General features: G+C 37.0%; 4 protein-coding genes across 13 annotated transcripts; 2 read left to right on the plus strand and 2 right to left on the minus strand.

Annotated features, from left to right (window-relative positions):
- Positions 1-687: 687 nt before the first annotated feature.
- Positions 688-6,935, minus strand: LOC106741390 (pre-mRNA-splicing regulator female-lethal(2)D-like). Of its 6 annotated transcripts, XM_014613372.1 has the most exons (7): positions 6,543-6,935; positions 5,397-5,457; positions 5,062-5,326; positions 2,640-2,764; positions 2,327-2,505; positions 2,089-2,243; positions 688-1,997 (listed from the first exon to the last, which is right to left on the minus strand). In XM_014613372.1, the coding sequence occupies exons 3-7, from the start codon at positions 5,294-5,296 to the stop codon at positions 1,282-1,284; spliced, it is 1,410 nt and encodes a 469-aa protein (XP_014468858.1). In that variant the 5' UTR covers positions 5,297-5,326; positions 5,397-5,457; positions 6,543-6,935; the 3' UTR covers positions 688-1,281. The 6 variants fall into 6 exon arrangements, with proteins under 6 accessions (XP_014468858.1, XP_014468855.1, XP_014468856.1 ...); XM_014613369.1 differs by lacking the exon at positions 6,543-6,935 and adding an exon at positions 5,942-6,396 and having other exon boundaries at positions 5,062-5,457; XM_014613370.1 differs by lacking the exon at positions 6,543-6,935 and adding an exon at positions 5,824-5,930 and having other exon boundaries at positions 5,062-5,457.
- A 969-nt stretch (positions 6,936-7,904) lies between these two features.
- LOC106741441 (GTP-binding protein 1) lies at positions 7,905-12,491 on the plus strand. Of its 4 annotated transcripts, XM_014613486.1 has the most exons (12): positions 7,905-8,126; positions 8,374-8,536; positions 8,800-9,169; positions 9,269-9,380; positions 9,502-9,682; positions 9,802-9,980; positions 10,077-10,229; positions 10,419-10,668; positions 10,766-10,910; positions 10,994-11,312; positions 11,389-11,663; positions 11,798-12,491. In XM_014613486.1, exons 3-12 carry the CDS (start codon positions 9,071-9,073, stop codon positions 11,975-11,977), a joined length of 1,893 nt encoding a protein of 630 aa, XP_014468972.1. In that variant the 5' UTR covers positions 7,905-8,126; positions 8,374-8,536; positions 8,800-9,070; the 3' UTR covers positions 11,978-12,491. The 4 variants fall into 4 exon arrangements, with proteins under 4 accessions (XP_014468972.1, XP_014468968.1, XP_014468970.1 ...); XM_014613482.1 differs by lacking the exon at positions 8,374-8,536; XM_014613484.1 differs by lacking the exon at positions 7,905-8,126 and having other exon boundaries at positions 8,142-8,550.
- An 868-nt stretch (positions 12,492-13,359) lies between these two features.
- Positions 13,360-14,236, minus strand: LOC106741444 (mediator of RNA polymerase II transcription subunit 9). Its single transcript, XM_014613490.1, has 4 exons — positions 14,145-14,236; positions 13,952-14,076; positions 13,711-13,816; positions 13,360-13,594 (listed from the first exon to the last, which is right to left on the minus strand). Exons 2-4 carry the CDS (start codon positions 14,056-14,058, stop codon positions 13,454-13,456), a joined length of 354 nt encoding a protein of 117 aa, XP_014468976.1. The 5' UTR covers positions 14,059-14,076; positions 14,145-14,236; the 3' UTR covers positions 13,360-13,453.
- Positions 14,151-15,639, plus strand: LOC106741442. 2 transcript variants are annotated; one of them, XM_014613488.1, is made up of 4 exons: positions 14,151-14,254; positions 14,406-14,504; positions 14,642-14,811; positions 14,885-15,639. In XM_014613488.1, the coding sequence occupies exons 1-4, from the start codon at positions 14,247-14,249 to the stop codon at positions 15,553-15,555; spliced, it is 948 nt and encodes a 315-aa protein (XP_014468974.1). In that variant the 5' UTR covers positions 14,151-14,246; the 3' UTR covers positions 15,556-15,639. The 2 variants fall into 2 exon arrangements, with proteins under 2 accessions (XP_014468974.1, XP_014468973.1); XM_014613487.1 differs by lacking the exon at positions 14,151-14,254 and having other exon boundaries at positions 14,333-14,504.
- The last annotated feature ends 1,012 nt before the right edge of the window (positions 15,640-16,651 follow it).

Genomic DNA, 16,651 nt, shown 5'->3' on the forward strand with positions numbered 1-16,651 from the left:
TGGCGCGTACACAAAGGCGCCATGAGTAAGTTGTACTGTGCTCCAGAATAGTGCAACTTGTGCGTCAAGAAATCTGACGTCATATATTATTATGAATTAATTATAGGTTGCTTGATAATAAGCGAGAAATATTATCAATTATAAAGATGGATTCCTTCACTTTTTATCTGTCTTTTCAGTACTATAAATATTGTAAACTTAAAAGTTGATAGTTATGACTAATTCTTTCAAATCATTTCTCTTCCAAATGTTCCGTTAAGAGAATAATCAATATATAAATAAAATAATAAACATACATATATGTATACATAGGTTTCATACTTACACTCTAATTTTAATGACAGGTTCTCTGACCATTTTGTTCTTGATTCCTCTTTAGTGAGGATGTCGAATGATACCATGAGGATGTACCATAGTTTTTAAACTTTCAATTTCTCGTACATCTTTTCATATATGTTCGATGAAAATTCTATTAGTCTACTTAAGATTAATCACAAATTGATTTTGTTGCATACTTAATTGTTGATTTGAAGTTTAATTTGCAAAGATCCTACTGTGTCAGTTACATAATTTAGAAACTACAATATCTTTGTCAGAGAAAATTAAAATCTAAATTGTTCGAAGAACCCATCATTAAAATTAAGACAATTGATTCTATAGTCGAAAGTATTAAGATTTATTTATTTATTTACATAACGTGGTCAAAAAAGGCATTTTTTGATTAATTAACAATTAATATTTCTTTACTAGTAACGATAACGGTTCTCTCGAACCACCATTTCTTTGCTATTAACGAAGACTTTTACTGATTTACGCAAAATGATAATACAATAAGTTTACAAATATGAGCATAATTTGTTTGTTCCACTTTTTCGTAAAAGCACGCTCGATTTTTACAAATTATAAATCGACGGAAAGTGCCAAGATTCATCTGCTTTATCTCTACAATATAATCTGTAACTTAGTCATACGCAATTAACTTGACATAAATGTGAACCATGAACATTTCTAATGATACAAATATTTACAAGTTCATTTTTGAGACCACGATGCCGATATTTACCTTTCTTAAATTTATCGCCGGTACAGGTACGGAAATTATGTCTCTTTTTATGACTAATTCATTTGTTCAAATGTATCCTTCAAAGATCCAAAACGGCATCGGCTTCAGATGAAAAATTTTTGTACATAATAATCATCGGAGAACCACGTCAAAATCGTATCGGTTGTCTCAACGATATATGCGATAAATGTCATATAAAATCAACCTAAAGTATTCATTTATTCCGGGTCACTCTGTAGAGTCTCGCCATTCGTTAAAACTAACGCATCGTCGTCGGCTTCATTATAATCGAGAGAAAGAATGCTTTCCCTCCGCTTCTTCTTGTGCGTCCTTTCATCATCACTACTGGGAGCACTCTTTTCCCTCTTTGTCCTGTCCCTACCCCGCGTTGTTCGTATTAGCACCTCTTCCCCGTTCGATTTACCACTACTCTTGTTGTGATTCTTACTCCTTAATATTCTTTTATTACGGTTCTCCTCATGCTCCTCCTCTCTATCACTAAGCTCCTCATTCTCGACCTTAATAATTAATGCTGCCGAATCGCTAGAACTCTCATCATTGTGATCGGCTTGGTTCAGTTTTCTCTCCGCACGTTCTGTTCTTTCGACACTCGTGAGCTCACTCTGAGGCGACCGTTGCAACGTTAACGGTGGAGTCCTTACACCTTTGCACATATCACTGTCCTCGGTCGGCTTCGGAGGTTTTGCATCTGGTATTGCAACCTCTTCCGGCTCCTCTTTCTTGATCGGCGGAGTATGGGGCGACAAACCGTTCGACAAGTTATTCTCGTTTATGTTTATCTTCAATGCCGCGTTCTCCTGCTGCAGCAGCGTGACAGACTCTCGAGCCTTGCGCAGTTCTTGTTGCAAGAAATAAATGGTGCTCTGCATACCTTCCACGTCTTCATCTAAATCTTGCAGAAACTCGTCCAATTCTGCGAAAGCCGAAACAACATGAAAGAGATTGTATAAGTTTGGGAACAATTTACGCGTAAGCCGTAAGTTAAGGACAATTTCACGGCTTACCTGATTGTGACTTCTTTACTTCCTCGCTGAAACTCTTCTGTAAGGCGAGTTCACCTTCCAACTTGGCGATACGGCCACTGGCGATCATACGGCCAAGGTCTTCGTTCTCTTGATACAACAGTCTACATTTCGCCATTAATCTCTTACCGGTATTGCTATAAGCACACAAATACAATTAGTGAAAACAATGCTACACGATGTGTCTTTTATTCAATACACGCGTTAGAATTTTTCTGACCTGTCCGGAGTGAATTTCCATGCACTGAGTTCATTCTGAGTATCCTCTAGCTTCCCCTTAGTTGTTATCAACTCTTGCCTTAATTTCTGTATCAATATATTAACAGCCGGATCTAACAGAGTAGATCTTAATGCTGCTGCGGACGGAGCATGGGTGGCTTTCATTTCAGTTATTTGATTCTAACAGAAAAAAGATAACATGTTTTTTTTTCTTCCTCTTTCCTCTCCTTTATTCGCACAGGATTATAAGCATTTATTATAAAGGAAAGACAGATTGCATTAGAATTTCGATAAATCTAGAAATGTCTACATACAATGTATTCTTGCAATTCCTGCTCTTTGGAGGCAAGCCTCCTTACTAAGATCTTCTCCCTGTGAGATGCTTCTACATATTGTTGTCTGTACTTGTTTTCGGATTCTCTCAATGAAGTTAGCTCACCTATAAAAGAATAGCCTGTAAATTTTTCTATTTCTAAAATCTCAGTGCTCAATGGCATCTATGTGTTTCTTAAAATTGCAATGCTCGAATTACAAGATATGTGTGTGCGTATATATGCATAAATATATAAACATATAAATAAATAAATAAATAAATATAAATAAATAAATAAATAAATAAATAAATAAATATATATATATATATATATATATAGACACATATACACACACACGCTTACATATATATTATATACAAAATTATATATGTAATATATATGTTTACAATATATTTCTCTTGAAAAATATCTTTTATAATAGTACATTATTTGTCTAAGTATAATAATTAATATTACTACACAATTACAATATTAAAAGTTTCCTGTGTATAAAACTTGAAGATTGCAATCAATCTATAATAACTTTATACTTTTTGAGAGATAACTAACAATACAAATTTACGAACCACATAGAATACTTGAAACTTCAAACTGTAAATATAAAGTGTAATTAAGCATATAGAGAATATTCTGTATATCTTTCATGTATGTGTTAATGGTTTTTGGTGGAACCAAGCATATTGGTGAAAGATTACTATTTATAATTTTATCCTAAGAGTGCGTACAAATAAACTATAAACTTTCATAAGTATGTGACAATTACTGCCTGACAACTGACATTTTGTTAATTTGGCGCATACTTTGATTTTGAAGTCGTCGCGTCGTGCCATTTGCGAGATTCTCTGTACTTCCACCAAGACCAAGAGTGGATGTTACTTTTCTTCCACGACAATCGAGCATGTACTTGTTGCAGGCATAGATGTTGTAACAAGACGCTGGCCGGGCTTAATTCACAGGTTTTGTACTTTTGAAATTCGTATTTGGCATTCGTATATCCGGACATTATGGTGCAGGTATAAATGCATGCACGAATTGCATTCATAGTGAGAATGTAGAAGGATGAGAACTGGTCTAGGAGTACAATTGAACATTGCTTTACCTAATTGGGGAAAGTATGAGGATTAGATGATAGTAAGACGTAAGGATACGTAAATTGTGGGGACAGATGGGTTGGGATTAGATAAATGCAGTATTCCATTTGGTACTTGGCGAATGGTTGTGTACTTCACCGAGATTCAAATTCACGCACCCCAGGCGCAGTATTTTGTAGGCCAGAGGGTGATACGGATCCACTCTCTTAATATTCCCCTGTGTCGTTCAAATTCAGCGTCATCGTAAACGCCGCTTTTCATCTCATCCTCGTTAACTAGGAAACTCGGTATGCGAATTACACCCACGCACACACTGTCCCGCATTTTTGACGATACAATTATTATACCGCGGTAACGGTATACGCGATAACACTGCACAGGCACTTTTATGAAATGATTTATTTTGAGCAAAAACGGTCGTCTCTTCCACAACGGACGATTATTGTTGGCACATTTTTTTTTGTTGAAAAACCCCATTGATGCTTCTCGACACACATCGACACTTGTTACCTCAGCCATTTTCACTTTTGATCGCTAAAACTTTTTATGGCTGACGATATATACAACTGCTCACAAGAAAATTTAACGGACTAGATATATATTCGCTATATATATATATATATATATTATCGAACTTTAGCTTTTTGTATACATTATATGGCTGTAGCCGCATTATATGGCTGCAACACCACCCGTTCTCCGAGATACTTTGAGCAAATACCGCTTTCCGACACTATATGTACAAAGTTCTCATTTAATTACCCACACTACACATCACAAATGTAGTTTCAGAAATTAATATATTAATTAAATCGTCACTATACGTATATGTGGCATATGAGGTATAGTATTATCTCAGTCTCATATCAATCTCTGTGGTACAGAGAGAGAGGCAGTTGCATCAATGGTGTCATTCATTTACACGCAGTATATCTGGAGCGTTTCTCTCCATACATCTGACTGCTTGTAAGTATGCAGACACCATTAATGTAGCCATTCCATTTGTGCAAATACATTAAGATAATCGCGAACTGCGGGTATATATTAAAATTTTTTCTCATAGAGTAATAAAAATTGTCTCGAATAATTCATACCACCTATAATGAGGTACTTATTTACTAAGAGCTCCTTCAGAGACTTAATTCTAATAGACAATATGAACATCGGCCTAAACACTGATCCAATGGACCCTATGCTTAGTGTCCCTATGAAAGTCTTGTCTCCTATAAGAGACCGTTGTGTTCTGGCATTCGTTAATTCGCTTAAGATATGTGGTGAGTGAGATGGTCTCACTCGTGTGATCTCAGTACCTTCCTGAGCTGCCGCCTGGGCTTCTAGACACTCCACATACACGTCCTGTTCATGCCATTTGGCTGCCAGCTCATCCTTTGTCAAGCTGTCCAATTGTTGCTGATTTAGCTTCACCCGTCTTGGTTGCCTGGGTGAATGTGGACTACCGGCAACTTTTCCACTGGTGCTGTTGCTCTGAGGACTTCTTGGAGAAGACAGCCCTACCGACTTGACCTCGCCGCATTCATCTGCCATCTCACCGTCGATATGCAGTTGGATACTGAACTGTAGAAGAAGCTCCTTTATCGAGTACGAGATCTTCTACTCATTAATGTTATGCGGCGTCGATAATTACATCAATGACAATAACGTAGACTGATATCGGCACAGATACCTCACCGATCTCACTGATTCATCTGGAACAAATAAGTATAACATAAATAATATGAAGCGTGATATATCTTAAAATTATGCAGGATAAGTGATTTTTTTTTATCAAGCAAGTTAACTCATTTATTTCGTTTCACTTTAAAGTTAACAAATTCTTGAGGAACTTTTTGGTGACAAATTAACAAATATTTGAAAAAACAATTACACAAAACAGATGTTACTTTGTAGCACTGCTAGAATCTCGATTTTTTAATTGAATCGACATTGTGTCGTATCAAATATTGCATCTGATTCTATCGACTCGACATGGATCAGTTCCAGATCGGACATTTGTCCGTCCATCACTAAATTAAAATTAAACCGATGATGGATGTTACTATCTACATATTTACGGAGTCAAGCGAGTTCTTGTAAAAATAGCCGAGAAGACGAGTGACATGACTCGTACCACCCGTATCGGTCGTCGATCGATTCGATTGCAAAAAATATGCGAAATATACTAAACCATACTTAAAAATATCGGACTCGGATTGATCGATACGATAGTGTTCGTAAAAACGTCGCGTGATACGCGTGTGCACGCAGTTTCGACCGGGCAAGATCACACGGAGCTACGAACGATCGGCACTCGAACGTCACGCCTGCCGTCAGAATATCCCGTTGCGGTAACTGGCGAAGCGGCGGAGAGCACACTTATCTCCAGCCGAAGACAGTCGTGACGCCATTACGTCGACATGCCTGCCACGAAGAAACACACGCACACATACACTCCGGAGCGTTCATTTTATTCCTCACTCGCGCCCTTTCTCTTTCTCTCTTTCACCGATCTTTTTTTTTTCCTTTCCCTCCCCTCGTACGATCGAACGTAACAGCACGCGCGCGTCTCGTAATAGTGGCATACGGGGCTCGAAACGGCGCGTAACAATAGGTTCGGAGAGGCTAATTCACTGCGATCGATCGTCACGATTTCACGATAGCGCCGCTACGTTTCCCTCGCGAGGAGAGAGAGAGAGAGAGAGAGAGAGAGAGAGAGAGAGAGAAAGAGGGAGAGAAATAGAAAGAAAGAAAGAGAGAGAGAGACATGCCTTATTCTTCACTTTATCCTACATACCTCGCTGGTTAGAACGGCAAGGATCCCATTATAGAGACGCTCGCTCGGTATCAGGAGAGAAACGAGACGGGTGGCATCGTGATCGCAGCGGTGCATCCGTAGAAAAAGAGCGGCAGGTTGGATCCTCAGGAACGCGACACGGGCGATCGATCTATCCGTGTTGAGCCGACAGGCGAAAGGGACGTATCGAGGCACCGCGGCGGCTCGTATGCGACCAAGTGCCAGCCGTTCCACGCGTGGTATATTAATACGCTCATATGACACACATATATATGTGTATATATATGCATAAACACACAAAACACACGCGCGCACGACGGACTAGAGGCCAGACTCGGGGGAGGCCGAACGTGTCGCACACCGTCGCTGCCGAACGTTACGACTAATCACGGTGAATGACGATTGTCCGCGATCGAGAGAAGGAACTCGGAACGGCTAACGGGCGCGTATCAGCGCGCATGCTCCAATCACGATCATCGACCTACCGATGGTAGCGACGGCGATACTTCGAGCGGATGAGATTAAAGTCCGTATCAGACTACGGGTGCGTTCGAAGAGACGCTATTTAGCACTACCTTATTCTATCCTTATTGTACGTGTAATGAGTAATAAAGATAGAATAACGTGGTAGCGCTAAATAGCGCCTTCTCGAACGCGCTCTATGGATTAGGATTGAGATTGAATTAAAATTTGGCCAATCGGAACAGAGATTCATTAAACTGAAGTTTAGTGAACTTTGCTCTGATTGGTTCAATTTCAATCCAATCTCAATCCTAATCCGTAATCTGATACGGGCATAAAGCAAAACGGAGCGTCCGCATTGCAACCTATCCTGATTATGTCCAATGAGAGAACTTGCTTTCTAGGGATTTCAAGTGATGACATCTTCGTCTCTAGGAAGCTGATGTTCCTATCGGACATCGGACATGTAATGTAAATTCGCTTTCTATTAAGCTCGTATCAGACTACGGATTGGAAATTGAGATTGAGTTGAAATTTAACTAATCAGTGCAAATTTCACTAAATTCGAGTTCAATTAACTTTACGCTGATTGGTCAAATTCAATTCAATCTCAATTCCCAATTTGTGGTCTGATACGGGTTTTATGATCTTCAAATTATTATATATTACACGTTCTGCCACGAGAAAGTTTACAATGGCTGCCGCAAGTAGAAAAAATAATCGAGCAAAGGAACTGAAATGATAAAATTGTTCCACCAATCGTAGCCGAGAATCATCGGGAGCGAAAGACCGACATTTCGAAATCCTCAGCTGCGATTGGCTTACTTCAGTTTTACCGCTCGTCGTTTTTATATATACGTGTCATTGGCTCTGCTCTGTCTCTCGCCAATCCGGGCTTTTCCAAGGAGGGGTTGGGATTGACCGAGTAAGGTTTTGGAATATAGCTGTGATCGCACTGACTGGTGTCAAGCGAATTGTATACTTCAATGTGCTCACAGTAGTTGCATCACATGGTGCAGTTTGACGCACGCACAGTGATAACGAAGCATTTAACGTACACGCACTTGAAATTGCAAAAGCGCGCAGGTCCGATCAGCGACGTCATCTTTTTTTTTTACACAGGTAAAATGTTTTTTTTTTGCACACTAACATTCTCGGAAGTGACAGATCGTGTGAATTCACACGTTCGCGGCCGTTTCTGCAATATGTTATGTCAGATTTATACCGTTCGCATACCATCGCTATGGAGAAAATTCACTTTCAATCGTGTGTGTGCGCGTAAAATGCGGTAAAATGTCCGCCAGATAAATTTCTACGTTGCGGGAAAAAGAAAAGATCAACACGTATATTTTTTTTCTCGAACTTTTAGATTGCGTTTTGTTATGGAACTTTCGATTTCCTATTTACATGTATTTTCCCCGAGTACGATAATACGTTGACATTTGACTGAAGTTACACAATCTCCTTCGCTTGGCAGAGTCGCGATGTATCATGACGAATGTGTGTTTGGCTGTGACATGTGAGAGCGCAAGGTGATAATATATCTGTGTGTATACATACTTATATGTGTATCTATTCTTATATGTCTCGAGATAGGTAGTCTTTATCGTGCATATTTTTCTGTATATCATCTTATAATTTTCAAGAAAAGAAATGGAGGAATATTTAAGATCGACAAAGCATATTGCGTTGAATGAGGCAACAGTTGAGTCGAGTGTAACATGTCAAGCTGATAACATATATGCTTGATGATTGTGATTTAACGACAAGTTCGATCTATATTGTGTTATTGCAGATTACCAAAATGACATTTGGAATGTGCTTCTGAGTAATAGTTACTCATAATTACAAACAAAATTTCAAGTATTCCTAATTATGTACGCACAAGTACTAAATGGATACTTCAAGAAACTATTAATAGAAAGAGATCTGGACTTGAATAGTAGGAGATGTCTAATGGATAACTTTACACAAGAGGGATAAATAATCAAATGATCTATTGTAAAAAATAACGTCTAGAAAACTGTCAAATTTTTGGAGCAACTTTTGCATCACCTGTGGATACAATGTCGAGTACTGGATCTGTTGCATCACAAACCATTGCTCATCTACCAGAGAAAGAGCATGGACCTGTTCCTGTAGACTATTCTAGCATCAGAGGCAAGGTATGTTTAAGATATTTATACATACTAAAAAAAATCATACCTGGCTATGTGGATTATTTTACAGTATTTTGTAATAATATAGGTTAACATAAATTTTAGAATGTCTTGGTTAGTCCATCTGAGGATCAGTATGAACTGTTATTGAGAAAGCTAAAGGAAAGGATTCAAGATGGAGGCAGTGAGACGATTTTTGATATCGGTATTGCTGAAGGTATCAGCTTTAACTAAATGACTTAAGAAACATTTATTTAAAATATTATCGTGTGATAAACTGCTGTATCAATTAAAAATCATTCAGACAAATTTATTAAATTATCATACGATATTTTCAGATGGATCTGAAGACGGATTAAAGGAGGATGAGTATGATGCATCAGTTGCCACTTTACAGTCTCTTGCTGCGACATTGGAAGCTGATTGCGTACTTCTACGTCAAAGTAAAGTAGACCATGGGTTGACAGGGCAATATCTAGTAAGAAGGCGTCTGGATCGACAAGATTTCTTGGAGATCAGGTTTTTATTTGATAATATGATTTTTTGGAAGCAAACCAGTAACTTAAAATTTACAGTACAGGAAGAATTAAACATTTGAACAACAAATCCTGTATGAGAAAGCAAATAACTGTTTGTAGGGTTGCCGTTGTTGGTAATGTGGATGCTGGTAAATCTACATTATTAGGAGTGCTGACCCATGGTGAGCTTGACAATGGAAGAGGTTTAGCACGTCAGAAGTTATTTCGTCACAAACACGAAGCTGAAACTGGACGGACTAGTTCTGTTGGCAATGACATACTTGGATTCGACAGCGTCGGTGAGTGTCGGCTTTTAGCTTTAATCATTCATGAATTTTAGTTGAGATTGTTGCGATTATTGTGCGTGTTATTCATTGATTATTATATATCCTCAGGTAACGTAGTTAATAAACCAGAACATGGGTCGCTGGATTGGGTGAAAATATGTGAGAAATCTTCCAAAGTAATTACGTTTATCGATCTTGCCGGTCATGAAAGATATCTGAAGACAACTGTTTTCGGAATGACAGGACATGCTCCAGATTTTGGTAAGGCATTACGGTTGAACGAAATCTCTTTCTGTTGTTATTACAATTGTAACACCGATAAAAAAAGAGAGAATATTTAACAAGAATATTTTCCTCACATATTTGACATTTGGTCATTCAGCAGCATACAGTCTAAGAAAGTGCTTGTATTAATGCATCATCAGCCGTATAATATAAATATTATTTCAGGTATGCTAATGATTGGGGCAAATGCTGGTATTGTGGGAATGACCAAGGAACATTTGGGTCTTGCCTTAGCATTGTCTGTACCAGTATTCGTTGTTGTGACGAAAATCGATATGTGTCCACCGAATGTCCTGCAGGAGAACTTAAAGTTGTTAATAAGGATCTTGAAATCGCCTGGTTGCAGGAAAGTTCCTGTTACGGTAAAGACACCTGACGACGTAGTAGTCAGTGCTACTAATTTTGTCTCAGAACGGTTGGTAGTGCCACTTATATATATGCGATGAAAAATAATATATATATACGATGGCAGACAATACAATAATATATTATAATATACTTCGTTTACGCAGACTGTGCCCAATTTTTCAAGTATCTAACGTATCTGGCGAAAATCTAAATCTTCTCAAGATGTTTCTCAACTTACTAACGGCAAGGATCACTAGTCACGACGATGAGCCTGCTGAATTTCAAATCGACGACACATATTCCGTACCGGTGCGTGTCATATCATACATTATTGTAATAATTTTTGCGTTAATACTGTAATGCGATAAAAATTGTAAATTAAAATTTAACAGGGTGTTGGTACAGTGGTGTCCGGTACAACTTTAAAAGGTATCATAAAGTTGAACGATACCCTGCTGTTAGGACCCGATCCGCTAGGTCGTTTCACGCCGATAGCCGTGAAGAGCATCCATCGAAAGAGAATGCCCGTCCGTGAAGTGAGAGGCGGACAAACTGCCAGTTTTGCCCTGAAGAAGATCAAACGATCGCACATTCGCAAAGGTATGGTGATGGTCGCGCCTATACTCAATCCGCAGGCCTGTTGGGAGTTTGAGGGTGAAATTTTAGTGCTACATCATCCCACCACGATCAGTTCACGTTATCAGGCGATGGGTAATTATTATTTACCTAAATGATTATTTTACGTATCGTTCTACAGTGAGTAATCATCGTAAAAAAATCATTGCAGTACATTGCGGCAGCATAAGGCAAACTGCTTCTATATTATCCATGTCTCAGGACTGTTTAAGAACGGGCGACAAAGCTTTAGTACATTTTAGATTTATCAAACATCCAGAGTATATAAAACCTGGACAGAGAATGGTGTTCAGGGAGGGCCGTACTAAAGCGGTAGGAAATGTATTGAAACTTATACCGCACTCGAGCGGTACGACTATACAGACATCGAGGATTAATAAGCCGAATAAGACATCGCAAGGACGGCAGAATACGTCAAACGTGCAGGTACAATTTGAACGCAAAACTTATTGACGATTAGTTTTTTCAAGTTTTTACTTGCCCTTGTATAATACGTATAAATGAGTTTTTAATATTAAAAACGAGAATGTACAAATAAATGTGTTACTTTACGGCATTAGGCAACAGAGATAACAGAAGCTGACTCGATGATCGAAACACAAACAGCTAAGCAAGAAAACGTACCACAAAAATTCGGGTTGAATCAGAAAAAAGGTAGAGGCCGAAGAGGAGGGAGATCGCATAATAACGTGAATAACATTCAGCCTCTGGCGGAGCAAAATCCTCCTGCAAAAGTGTAATCTGACTGGCGCAATGGTGTACAAAGTAACATACGTTATTAATTCTCCATTAATTCTCTAGTACATACCAGTTTATCATATAATGATGAAAGGTGATCGTCTATGACAAAATTACTGTAATATTCAACACTATTATTTTTTCGCTAAAATAAAAACATTATAGAGGATATTCGGGCACGTATTATGTGCTGTAAATTTATTAGAGTACAAACGACTTCTCGATTATTAATCGCGCGTTAAGAAGATATTCTTTTAATAATATAACAAAATATTCGTATATAAATTGTATTATTTTTATAAAAGGCACATGTGTATCTTAAATTCGTACTACATATAGGTAAAATCAGTTAGAGAATGTACATGTATGTCTCCACTTCGGTTGCGTGAATCTGCGACCGGATATGCAATATGTATAATCGGGTACATACAAATTTTCTATCTAGTATTTTGTAAAGAAAGTTCGTGATATACGATTCACCGAGGCTTTCATGCAATAAAGCAATTATATTAATTATGTAAGCGAGAAGATACGTTCTTCAAATATTTCAGAAGAATTTGACTGCTGAGTGCACCCGATTGCATATAGACACATATTTGTATGAAAAAGTGAGTTGTAACTTCTTTTTTTAATGTCTAAAATTTAAGGATAAAGTTACATCAATTCTGTGTCTCATCGTAACAATAGCGATAAGTACTTACATCTATAAATCCACTATATATTGTACAAAAATTCTCAACAACAAACGAAAACAAAAAAATGTGATGCTGTTTATTTATATGGAATATTTTACGACGAAATTTTAAGCAGGGATACACACAATATATTCCAAATGTAAACAGAAAATTTCTCTTCATGGTGAAAACAGTGAAACGGGCATTTACTTATCGTGAAAAAATGTGTATACTTCAAGATGCAGAATACCATTCGCACATTACAATTGAGCAATTATTCATCATTAATTCCGAATATACGTCGTTAAGATACATATATTCGATCTATTTTGATTGAAAGTGAATTAAATAAATAATGTTATCGGTTTATTACATTGACATGAAGAATTTCACATTGTTATATTTTCTACAGCAATACGCATTACTAGGAACTTACATCATTGCCCAGTCTATACATATACACAAAGGTATATATGGTATACAAATCATTTATATGATCTACAATTACTTCGGTGGATTTTTCTTTGATTCTCGCAACTCACGTTTCAATCCTTCTGCGATTTCTCGCAACTGTTTAACGAAGTCTCGTGGATTGGAAATCGTGCGCTGTGTCATTTTTATTAGACCTGTTCTAAATAATACATACACTACAAATTGTGCACTTTGCCTAATTGGTTTGGACTCTGCTAGCTTATTAATCAATTGTTCATTGTTTAATAAGTAGTGGAAGAGAGCTCTTATGAAACGCATGCTGATGAAATATATAACTGCAGTTATTATGTAACGAAGGGCGAACACATCTGGTTATACTTTGGGTATTTCAAATGTGCACGTATTACGATACTTCAATAGAAGCTCGCGTTTCAATCTCAGTTGTTTGCGCAATGTTTCTAGCTTTTGTAACTGTTCTTCTTTACTGTACTCTATCCCTGGCAATCTTTTAATCTAAATAACAAAAGAACCATATTGTATAAACACGAATGTATAAACAATTTTATTGTATAAGAATACTTGCATCTATTTACATTCATGAGTATGCAGAAAATCGTATAAACTTTTACCTGTGATCTCGCAGAATCCAATTTCTTCTGCAATTCTAAAATCTTGTGACTGGTATCCTGTGATTCCTTGGCTTTTTGCGTAGTATCATGTGGATCTTTTTCAACGCTGAAAATGATATTTTATGATGATATATATAAAAAAATAATAATTTGTTGAGGTTATATACTAACACTTATTTATCGGCAATTTGTTAGAATGTAAAACTTAAAACAATTGATTATCTGTTATAAAAATACACACCTACGAATGATCTCATAAATAAGCGGTAATATTTCAATATCTAAATCGTCGACGGTGAATTGTGTCCTCAAAGGAGTTTCCTCTGGCAACTCTGCCGTCTCCATCATGTGATCAGGGTTGTCAAACTTACGTAGGAAAATTACTTGTTAATCTATATTTTATTTATAACCTATGTTTCATGTTGCAAACTTACGTTTTTACTTTTTGCACTTATCAACCAATTTTGAGACTCACGACTTCGTTAACTTAAATTCAATATTGGTTGATCTAATTTTTTAGTAGCTCGTGTCGACAAATGTGTTGGTATGCGATATTTATAGGCGTGCTGTCTAAAATACACGTTCAGTATTTAGTGAACAAATTTGATTCTTTATTCGTTTTTATTATTATGTAAAATGTCTTGCGCGTGTTTGGATACGGAAGTACGAAAACTGAAGCCGATTGAATTATATAGGTTAGGAATTATATTGAATATATCCGATAATTGGAAAAAGTTAATGGCTAATGTGCCGAAACAGGAAAATATTCCCGAATTCAGCAGTGAGCACATTGAGTAAGTTAAATATATTTAACACACACACACACACACACACACACACACACACATGAATAAATAAATAAATAAATAAACATATATATAATTTATACATTTATATAATTATCATATACAATATAATTAATATGTTGTAGTATGATTGAACAAGCCGCAAATCAACATAACCGCAATGCAGCAGAGATATTTTTGGATGAATGGAGTACTATGGGAAGGAAAAGGCCAACATTGGGATTATTGTTAGACCTTCTTGTAAAAGCTGAATTATTTAGAGCTGCTGACTATGTAGCATGTGATATATTAAAACGTAGTATTCATGATGGTATAAAACAAATCTTTTGAATACTTAAAAACAAACTAATTTTACTCTCTAATTACAGAAGAAAGACCAAAAAGACCAGAATATGGTCCAATTGCTTCTGTTGATATAAGCGACGAAACTATAAATAAGATATTAGAGGAACAAATACTTCCAAAAGATACATTTGATGATTCATTGGTATTAGAATCTTCGTTGAAACTAGACGTTAATAAAATGTATTTTGATGACAAGACGTTTGATGACTTAGAAGAAGCTGCCTATAAAAATTCACCAGAAGCTACCAATGATGCTTTAAATTGCGAGAAATCTATGAATACTGCCAGTGGAATTGTGTCAGACTTAATGAAATTCAGTATAACAGATTCCTTTAAAGCAACAGATCAAAGTGTGGTTCGTACTGTGGTTTCAGTAGCTGAAGAACAGTTGCCTGTTCCTATAATTATCAGTGGTCCAGAAAGTCCACCAAGTAAAAGAGCACAATATTGCCAGGAAGTAACATCTCAAGAATTGCCTGTGTTTCTTAACAGTCCTGCACAATCTACAGTGCCTGACGAGGAAGTGTTTTCTGAACATCTGCCAGTATTTCTCAACAATTCTGTGCAATCAACGGCACTTAATGAGGAAGAATCTTCTGAATATTTGCCAGTATTCCTTAACAATTCTGTGAGATCTACATTTTCCTGCAATGAAGAAATGCCTTCTGACATTCCACTTTGCTTAAAACCATGATAATGGTTTCATTGTTATTTAATCTTATAATAATTTATAGCGCTAATATAGGAAATAAAAAAAAAAAACAATTTATAAATAACGCAAATGTACATAAAGTGTTTCATAACATAATTTTAGAAATTAATTCATCAAGAAAAGTTTACATTTACATTTGTCCTATCTGACTTCGAAATACCTTGTATACACAGTCTGTTGTGACTGATAACGAAAAAAATACAAGACATCAATTGTTTCTTTTTTCATTTTTTTTTTATTCATAATATACTCCTGAGTCAATGCAACGCTGAAAGCGTTTAAATAATTTCCGAAAGCAGCTTCTGCATTCCTTCTTTGGAATCGCCATTAAATCCTGAATATCCTGAATGATGTCGTAATGCTTTTCGTTTATCGTCATTTTGAGTTTTGGGAATAGCCAGAAGTCATAGGGAGTCATCACAGGCCGGGTAAATACAGGGGGTGTTCGAGCGCTGTGATGCTACCTCTGATCAAGAAATCGCACGGTGGTTCATTATCAAAACACCACGTCTCGTTGCCGGTTACGATGTTTCTCATAAAAATCAGAGTCAATACCGGCCACTCTTAGCATATCTTTGTAATACTCTATTCTAGCGTCCTTTTGATCCTCCACCAGCGTGTACGGCACGAAGCATAGACCTCCCGTTTGTCCAGATCCTCCGTCAGAATTTGATGGACGGTACTTTTGGGTATGCCAGTGAGTTTCTCGATAAATCTCGTGGTCACACAGCGCTCCATCCGAAGGATTTTAATCATTTTCTGCACGTTTTCAGAGGTACGGCTTGTTTCTGGCGGTGATGCTCGCGGAGCGTCCTCGATGTCCACTTTTCCAACGTGAAATCGAGAATATCACCTGAAAACGCTGGAATGGTCCAAACAATTACCGTAAAAACAGAAAGAAACAAAATGTTCTCAGGTTTTTCTCTCATTGAGTGGTTTGTTCACGTTCCTGACTAATTTGAGAACTTCTATGATTCGACATTATGTAACTCGTATTTTTATAATTCCATATTATATAATGGAAAATATCACACCATGTACAATGACATTGTAACAATTCTACAATGTTCTAACGTCG

This window comes from Dinoponera quadriceps, unplaced genomic scaffold (genome assembly GCF_001313825.1).
Source record: "Dinoponera quadriceps isolate SergipeBrazil2010 unplaced genomic scaffold, ASM131382v1 scaffold405, whole genome shotgun sequence".
NCBI lineage: Eukaryota > Metazoa > Arthropoda > Insecta > Hymenoptera > Formicidae > Dinoponera > Dinoponera quadriceps.